Consider the following 9,346-nt stretch of genomic DNA (forward strand, 5'->3'; position numbering starts at 1 on the left):
TTGGATTGAGAAAACTGAAAGAAGAGTGTAATATTGTGTAGTGAATGATATTTACAAAGTCGTCCAAGATCTTGAGCAGTATGGCATAGTCATCTAATGAAATTACAGACAATTTTACGGAATGGAGCATATTTCAATGGAACGGACGCCGCGAAGGACCCCGAGGAAAATATCGGAGAACGTTCGCGAACTGCACAGCGCGTTAGCTAAAGAGCTTCATAACGAAGATCGAGCGTTCTTAATTCAATCACTAAACCAATATCAAAGAGATAGAGATGTCAACAGTCTAGTTGTGGCTCTTAAGTCGGTACTCAGCACACCAAGGAAGAGAGAAGTCTATCCGTTGTTATGGCAAATTATTCCTCACAGTGACCAAGATATTTTTCACAACCTTTGGCATCGCGATGCAGAAGCTTCGCGCCAACGTAATTTAAAATCACCCGCTAGATCGCCAGGGAACCTTCGTCGACTTCCAGCCTCTTCGAGTTTGCCAGACAATCTTCATCGACATGCATCTGACTCGGGCATAGATCTTCCAAATATGACGCAGTTTCAATCCTCGAAAGAAACAAAATACCCCATTAAACGATTAACTGTTAAGCGGCCTTCAAACTCAGGGTTTGGGTTCTCAATTCGTGGAGGAGCCGAACATGGCGTTGGTTTGTATGTTTCTTCCGTGGATGAAAACTCCGTGGCTGAAAAAGAGGGTGTTTTACCGGGTGACCATGTTATTCAGGTCAATGGAACGAGATTTGACGGGTTAACGCACGAACAAGCTGTCAAGGTAACGAAAATTTTAATTTCACTGCAAATCATAAAAGCTTTGTTTGGCTTGATGCCTTACACTGTGTGTCATTTGTGAAATTTCTCTATTGTTGTAGTTTCCTGTTTTCTTGTTTCACAACTCTGTGATACCCGACGGTTCTACTGTCTAGGATTCTCTGGACAGTGAAATTTGTTCGAACGATGATTTAAATGACCCACGATTTCGAAGAACACACAAACAATTGTCTTTATTCACGTTCTGAACACAAGCTACGACCCTTTTGTTCTAAATAGCCGTAGGTGGTGTTATGTTTGCATTAAAATGAGTGGTTCGTACACTGTGTGTACTATCTGAATTTTTAAACCGGCAATTTTCATGAAATAGCGCAGATACTTCACATCTGTTACAACCTCTGAATATTGTTAAAATTTTATCGTGCAGACTAAGTGTTAGAGTTCGACTTCGATTACTCCAGGTTGTGTTTATTTTGATGTACAAGTGAAGTGAAATTAAAAAGCCATTTCCCTTTCATCTCTGCAACCATGTCATACTTTGTTAAGTATTTCATTATTTATAGTACACCAAAGTTCAGACGATGACAGCATCTGTTGTCTCGTAGCATTCATAGGGATTGTATACGTTGTGCTGTTGCTAAGATAGCTTGCGTGGTAGGCGTTTGAAAGGGAATTAGGGAAAGGGAGTTTCGTTCGCAAATTGCAAGTTTGCATGCATTGAAGGAAAATGTCAAATGCTTACGTTAAAAGTCAAAGTGTTTTCCTTTACAAACAATTGATTATGAAGAAATTACACAGATCAAGGATCATAATCCATGCAGGGCTGCAGAGGTGGAATAATTGTTCATATCATTTGAAAGCCAAATTCAGTGATTGTTTAATGATTCATTTAAAATGTTTCCAAGTTCTTAACACGCTTACCTTCTTGTAGACTTATATCAAGAGCCCTGACTACAGTTAAAAATATTTTGAATACAAGTTTAAAGATGAAAATTAAACTTCATTAACGTCCAACAAGTTGCTTAGTCCTTATGTTATGTATTCTTTTTATGGCAGATTATTCAGCACAGTAAAAAGCTCTATCTGATTGTCCAGTCAGTTGGTCGCATACCTAACAGTTTTGTTGCAGAGTCCACGTGTAAGTGGGTAAACATACAAGGTAGACGAGTGTCTCCACCCCCTGGATTTGATGACAGTGGACATAAATTAACTACGGAGAGCATACACAAGAGTGATTTAAGGCTTCTAGGGGATGATGATGAGCGCAAGGTTTGTCAAAATAGACCTTAAGATCAGATGGTGGGAACAGCAACAAGAATGTCAAAAAGGAAATAGGTTTAAATAAGCAAAACAACAACTTTGCACTTGGATCACACTTTTTTGTACATTTTTTTTTTTGCCATCACTACCTGACCATGACATAAAATTGCATGATTTCCATTTTATGGAGGACATAAACAACCAAAAAATGTAATTTCCTTTCTCCTTCTCAACTTGGATATGGTTCTTAGCAATTTACCTCCAGGAGAGTTTGCCTACATTTGACAAAGTAAATGAATGGGAATAATCCAGTGAATTTTTGTAACCTTTTGGTACTGTTGCCGTCCTCAGATTTTAAGGTCCCTAGCTAAGGGACTTGTCAGAAATTAGCAGGGGGGGAGGGGGGGTGGAAACAGAGGGAGGGTCACAACTTTTTGAGACTGCAGAAAAGGGAGGGGTCATGAAAAATGGGCCGTTAAAAGGGGGAGGGTCATGCAAATATGTGTCCGTGATCATGTAGAGGTTCACCCACGGAACAAAAAAGTAGTTCTTTATTTTGTAAAAAAAAAACCTGGGAGAAATAGGAGAGTCGAGTGATCAGCTGTCAGAATCAGAGTCGGACTCTTAATGCTGTCATCTAAAATGTATGTATATGGCATTACAAAGAACAGATTAGAATATATTTTGAGGTTTCATAATACTGTCTCGCCCTAGTGTATCGCAAGAACTAGATTTTATCATTTATAAAAGAGGGGGAGGGTCATAATATTTTAGGCCAAGGTCAAGGGGAGGGTTAGCAAATTTCACTCCCATTGCAGGGATGGGTCACCTAATTTCCGAATCCAAATTTAAAATTCCCACCCCCCCTCCCCCCCTGCTAATTTCTGACAAGTCCCTAATGTCATCCTGTGATGACAAGTGTTTTAAGAATTATCAGAACAATGTTTGACAGTTTGACCTCTGGCTTTATGGACTTTGAGTGACTCATGCAACTGTACATTTGATTTGCAGGTAAACATCTTTGTTGAAGATGGTGAAAAGTTAGGGTTGATGATCCGTGGAGGGGCAGAGTATGGTCTTGGAATCTTTATCGCTGGAGTAGATCGTGATTGTGCTGCAGAATATGCTGGACTGAAGGTCAGCTCCCACTGTAAAATTATTGTAATATTCAGTTTTATTTGTGGTTTTATAATTTAAATTAATGACTTTTAATTGTAATACTTGTGGAAATGGGAATCCCAGTTTCTAGTTCTATTGTCTTGTTTTAGTACATATTCATGAGATAACATCAGTAATAGCCGTGTTTGTTGCAGTTTGAACTATTAGTCAAACAATAATTTAGGCAAACTGAAGGGTACTTAATCTATAGAGATAATTTTTTTCACATTTTAACCTACTTAAAACTACACTCCTTCTATGTAATTTTAATGCTTCACTGCTTTGTGTTTGCTGTCAGTATTTCTTCAGTAGCTCATCAATATTTTTGCTTAGGAGAAACTTTCATCTGCAATGCTTCCCAATTTTAGGTTCCTCAGTCAAAACCCATGGACAATAAATTATTGTACAGTAACACCTGTATAACATAGTACCAATTAAGCCCTAGCTATGTTTCTACATAATAAAACTAAAAAGGAAAAAAAAGCACTTTTTGAGTATCAATGTATTCAGCATGAAAGTCCTAATTGAGGAAACTATTTTAACGACCCTGTTGTTGATAGGACTGCCATTTGAATGGCTATCCAAGCCTTATGAAGGTCTGGCCATTTTCTGGACAAAGGCAGTACCTTCATTTCACACTTTTTTTAAGGTCCTGAATATTAGTCTAGTCCTGGGAATTGAAGCCACAACATCCCACTCTGCAGTCAGATGTTCCCCCAACTCAGCTTGTCCTGCTGCAGTTATAAGTTGATGAATACTACTGGCAGGGGTATTTTGCAGAATGCCCAACCCTGAATGACCATTAAGTTAAGTGATTTACATGTAGGTTAGGTCAGTTTTCCCTGTATGATGATGTAAGTGGATCCTGATTCACTTAGTTTCCTGACCCTAATCTCTAAACTTCAGAGTCATTTGGCATTGGCAGCCATTTGGCATTTGCAAAATACCCCTTGCTGGATGAATAAGGGTACTTGTGAATATGACATACAATGATTGTTGTACAATGTACAGTTATGAAGATGTGGGTTCTGTTGTTTTTTAACAAATACTATCAGAACTCCAAACCTACTGATGCTTGATTGAGCAACAATGCATAATTTTAAACATACATTGTATGGGAAAAATAGTATTGCTGATAATGAAGTTTGTCTCAAAGGCTGGTGATCAAATCCTGGACGTCAATGGGCAAAGTTTTCTGAACATCACCCACAAACAAGCAGTTAAGGTGCTGAAGTCAACCAAGAACATGATAGTTACACTGAAAGATATCGGCAGGTTGCCATTCACGAGGGTGACTCATGATAAGACAAACTGGATAACAAGATCAGCTAAAAATGGCCAGATACAACGGTTAGTTGCATTATATTATTTAATAATACATCTGCAATATTATTATTTTTATTATTGTGTTATCTTATTTGAACAGAAAATAAAATAACAAGCTGCTGGCTTGAGTGCCCTATTGTTGCTGGTAATAAAATCTGTACCCACTTGTGTTGTTTTTTATTAAAGCTAAAAGCCACTGTTGAAAGTCTGACATAAATTCCGTAAAAAACTGTCAACGAATCAGATTTTAAAGCTTATACAGGCATTACAAGCTAAATGCTGAGCAAAAAACATAAAAACATAGGCAGAGTGGAATTGCAAGACCACACACAAAACATACATAATTCTATGATAATCTTTCTAATCTGTTCTTAAGAAGCATTTAACACCCACAATGTTTCTCTTATAAGACTAGTCACCTACCTTGTTAAAACCTCTGGTTTCCTTTTTTAATGTTTTGTACCTTGTACATTATTCTGACAGTGTTTACCGGCTATCATATTGTATTATGAAGTGGCTTGGCAACTCTCAAGGTAGCCATTTTTGTAACGAAAATGTTAAGGAAAACAATTTTTTTCAAGTCAGAAAATTTTTCTAAAAATGAAAAAAAAGTCAGGAAAAATTATAATTGTTTCATTTTTCAGTTACCACAGGGTTGTGAAGAGTATAAATAAAACATTGTAATCCAGAAAAGCCATCTATTGTCAATTGATTTTAATTTTATCTGATTATCCCATAAAAAATCCTAATACTTTGAAGAAAATAAAGAGAAGAATATATTTTGTGGTCTACGAACGAAACTGTGAAAGCTAATAAAAAATGAAAACACAAAGGCAGTCAACCTATATCATTTAGATGCGGTTATTGTAGCCAAAATGTCATAGCTGTCAATTCACAAGTGATCCAAGTGGAGGCCCACTCTCAGGGCAAGCAAATTTTGAAGCATTTAAGCTGGTTAGGTTAAAGACTTCTAAATTTGGAGAAAAAAAAACTTGCAACCTCTCTACTCTCTAGCCAGGAGTGCTAAAAGCAAGATGTACATCTCCATGTAACAAAAAAAAATTGTTTCCAAAAAGGGGGCATCCACAAGTTACCTGGTTGCCAACCTGGCGTTGAAGAATTTGTTTAGATGTCAGTGAAAAGTTAAGAAATTTGTTTCTCTTCTAATTAGTGGCTACCCTGATACTCACATTTTCTCCACTGTTTCACTCTCTGCACATGTTAGTGTTCCTGAAGGCACTCACATCACTGAAGTTGAAGTCCATGCACCCTCTGCTCGCTCAAGGCACCAAGGCCAACCTCCTCTATCTTATAGGTACACTATCTGTTAGTTTAACGTTATTTTGTTCTTTCCTTTTGTGATTGTGGCTGGCAAATTCTTGTCAGTTTGACATTGCTAATGATTATTAGATTTAGAATTTTCTATCTTTTGTTATAATATCAGGGCTCAAAATTAAAAAAAACTTGCAAACTCCCATGGCCATGTTTCCGGAATTGCAAGTCAGAGATAGTTCCTATTCTCTAGCAAGCATTTGTGAGTTAGCACCTGAACGTACTGATGGCTGGTCTTATGTGCCACTCATATGCACATCTACACTGCACCTTTTCACTGTGTCATGTTCCCCATACACACAGAGAATGACTTTCACATATTTCGAGCTGCTTTTTCAACTCTTTCTTTCGAGGAATGTCAAAAAAATCTCCTGTTTGGACTTGCTCTTTACCTCTAAGTCAATGATAGCCAGTTAATTTACTCAGTGCTGCTGGAAAAAAGTTGCTAAATTAAGTTAGAGTAATGTAAGTATTTCTTGGTTGCAACAGCTAAGTTGGGGATAAAATGCTAGAAATATTTTATCGCCTCACTTGTTATTCTTTTCGTTTTGTTTTCCTAATAAGTCGACACACAACAGCTGGCAGAATGGGATTTGAACGCGATGGAGAGGTACGTTATTTATTTATTTATTTTTAAGCTTCTAAATGCTTCAGGGATAAGTCAGTTTATTTGCAGCTTTTGTGAGTGGTATGCTTATCATAAAACGCAAATTAGTACTTTGTGTGAGCTCTAATTTTTCTTTATTGTACAATGCGGTGGTAGTGAGCTAAATATTAGCGGAACTCCGCGCGCACGCGTGCGTAGCCCCATACCTAAGAAAATGTGGTAATCTACTACAGAATTATGAATTGTGTCTACAGGATGTTATAAAATTGATTGAGGAGGTCCAAGGAAAGCTGTGCCCAAAAACTTTAGGACATTGCAGGCACACAAATCCTTAACCTTGAAAGCAGTTTTAATGTCAGCATGAGTTACATGTGTGTATAGCTGTATGTGAGAAGAATTTTGATGAATTCGACTTTTTTTGTCTACGGTATGCCTTTCTTCTTAATAACAATTTTTGTTTCTTTTTTTAGACATCCATGTTTCACCATGGCATTGCAGGATCTCAAGTTTTGTACAATGGTGGCTTCCCTACTCAAAAAAATCTCATTACTGAACAAGCTCGGCAAATCCTGAATGAAAATGAGCTGGGAACCTTAGATTACTACTTAGAAGAATATAGCCAAGGATATATAACAGTCAATGCTTTTGCACTGGCATTGTTTGATCTGCTAAACACCCCAGCCAAGGTATGTTTTGTGTTGTTGTGTTCTTGTTCTCAATGCATTCTGTAAAGAATGCATTCCCTCTCATTCATGCAACCACGCCTTTGCCGTACAAATCTATAGACGCTGTAAGAAGGGAGAATTTCGTATATCCCATGATGCATCGCTTCATACTATATTATCAGTCTTCCGAAATCACGTGATCCTATCAGTCAAACAGCGGGGTGGGCAGGAAGCTGTAAGAACGGCTCACAGGATTGGTTTAGAAAACAATAGATAGCTCTAACCCAAACAAAACTAACAATGAACACCAACTCTGAAACAATAGAGCTTCGGGCCAACAAGAACCTATCAAATTAGAAGTTCTAAAGAGGTTCTGGCCAACAGCAACGGGGACTCGACAGTTAATCAACGGTGGAAAGTAGCCTGTGTAGCTAGAGTTTCCGTGTGGTTTCGGAGCAAAGAAAGACCGAGGAACGACTAGCCTGTGTACAGCCGCAGCGGGGCGGCTGTACACAGGCTCAAGAACGACGAGGAACGGGATTTTCGGTACCCCATTTTTCGCGCGGTCTTTGATTCTCGTTCCTTGTTCTTTGCTTCGAAACCGCACAGAATTCAGCGCTTGCTACGCATGCTGCGATGGAAAGCGACGTGTTTCGCTGATAAAACCTGCTGTACCTTTGCTGTTTTGATCTGTTTTTTGGTCTAAGGGAGTGTTTTGGCCGTCCATATTAGTTAACTTGCCGTCCGATCGCAAGGTAGTTTACGCAAATGTTCTGTGATGGTGAAGCTGTCTTTGCTTCTGTACGTCTTGTTTTAAAGTGTGTTGATAAAGCTCTCCTTGGATTAACAAATATTTCCAAATGCTTGTTTTGAAAGAAATATCTATTCCAGGAGTTTCTCTTTGTTGCTTGTTTGTGATCGCGATGCTCATTGTCAGTTCAATAATTCATCGACGCAGTGAATACATCAACCGTACAGGGACTGTACACGGTCAAGAAGTTCACGCCGCGCCAGTCAAATTTTCTGCCGCACCGGGTAAAAACTTGACCTCAATTTTGGCGTTCAAATTTTTGAATGACACGTCTTAATATTCGTACGGTTGGAGTGGTTCGTTTTGAACGGAGCAGCCGAGCTAAACACATGAATTTTAAACGGTTGAAAATTCGCCCGGTGCTGTGTGAACATTAACCTGCGAGCAAGCTCTCCTGGGCGCTTTGGTGACGGGGCGGGAAAAGGAAGGAGAGCCTGCAACTACGTCTCTGGAATTTGAATATCTACATCCATGCGAAATGCTGATTGGCGGAAATGACATTAGTAATGATGTCATTACCCTTGGAACGTGTTTTTTAATGTTTGTTTATATTCACGCTCGTTTCCGCTTCGCACTGATTGGCGATCTTACAGCTTAGTCGACGGGGAGCCACAGGGAATTGGAGGTGGAATTCAAATTCCAGAGAAGAGATGCAAGCTCTCCTTCCTTTTCCCACCAGGCCGCAAGAGCGCCCCGGAGAGCTTGCTCGCAGGCTATGTGAGCATAGGCTTAGAAATCTACAGTAGGTGGTAACTATGTTCGTTGAAGGACTGGAAAAAGGTACCCTGCGAGCAGCCAGACGATACGCTACGCGTCGGGCCTGGAGAAACTACTGCTCGTAGGGTAGGAAGAGAAATACCTTTTCAACTAAACAGTCTCTGCGGATGTTCTAAAGGGACCTCAGGCGTATATGATCAAATTTAGCTTTTTGGTAACTTGGAGTTATTTCGAACTTGTTAAAAAGCTTTAACTTTCACAAGCACGGTTTAGTAAACTAAGTACAATGTAAGGCAATTGCTAATTGAGCAGTTTTTGTTTTGTAGATGTCGTTAATACAAGAAATACGAAGTTCTGTTGCGCCAAGAGACATTGATGAATTCGATGACTTGGTTCTCAAAAAGGAAGTAGAAATCATGAAGGTATGTAGAATACAAAGGTAGCAAACGAGAGAGTTATCACTTGGTGCAAGTTACTAGAGACCTTTAGATTCAAGGACTAGGACGACTACGTGTACGAGATTTGACTTAAAGTTTTTTCGGGTATTCTCAAAATATAGACTCTCAGGAAAGCGTCATTTTACCATTTTACACTAGAAAAGTTAGCACTGTTACCTTTAGTGAAGGAGATTACACCCTCTCCTGATCGCAAAATGATAAAACTTCTAACATTTGATATCTTGTTTCTGCC

General features: G+C 38.9%; 1 protein-coding gene across 1 annotated transcript in view; it reads left to right on the plus strand.

The window, feature by feature from the left end:
- LOC140937067 (uncharacterized) overlaps positions 1-9,346 on the plus strand; it is a 19,584-nt gene continuing 10,238 nt past the window's right edge. The window contains exons 1-8 of the mRNA XM_073386597.1: positions 1-784; positions 1,837-2,049; positions 3,052-3,177; positions 4,355-4,548; positions 5,750-5,839; positions 6,421-6,466; positions 6,934-7,149; positions 8,983-9,078. Of these exons, the coding sequence (XP_073242698.1) occupies positions 122-784; positions 1,837-2,049; positions 3,052-3,177; positions 4,355-4,548; positions 5,750-5,839; positions 6,421-6,466; positions 6,934-7,149; positions 8,983-9,078 (1,644 nt within the window). The 5' untranslated portion in view covers positions 1-121. The remainder of the gene's footprint in view (positions 785-1,836; positions 2,050-3,051; positions 3,178-4,354; positions 4,549-5,749; positions 5,840-6,420; positions 6,467-6,933; positions 7,150-8,982; positions 9,079-9,346) is intronic.

This window comes from Porites lutea, chromosome 5, assembly GCF_958299795.1.
Source record: "Porites lutea chromosome 5, jaPorLute2.1, whole genome shotgun sequence".
Classification (NCBI taxonomy): Eukaryota; Metazoa; Cnidaria; class Anthozoa; order Scleractinia; family Poritidae; genus Porites; species Porites lutea.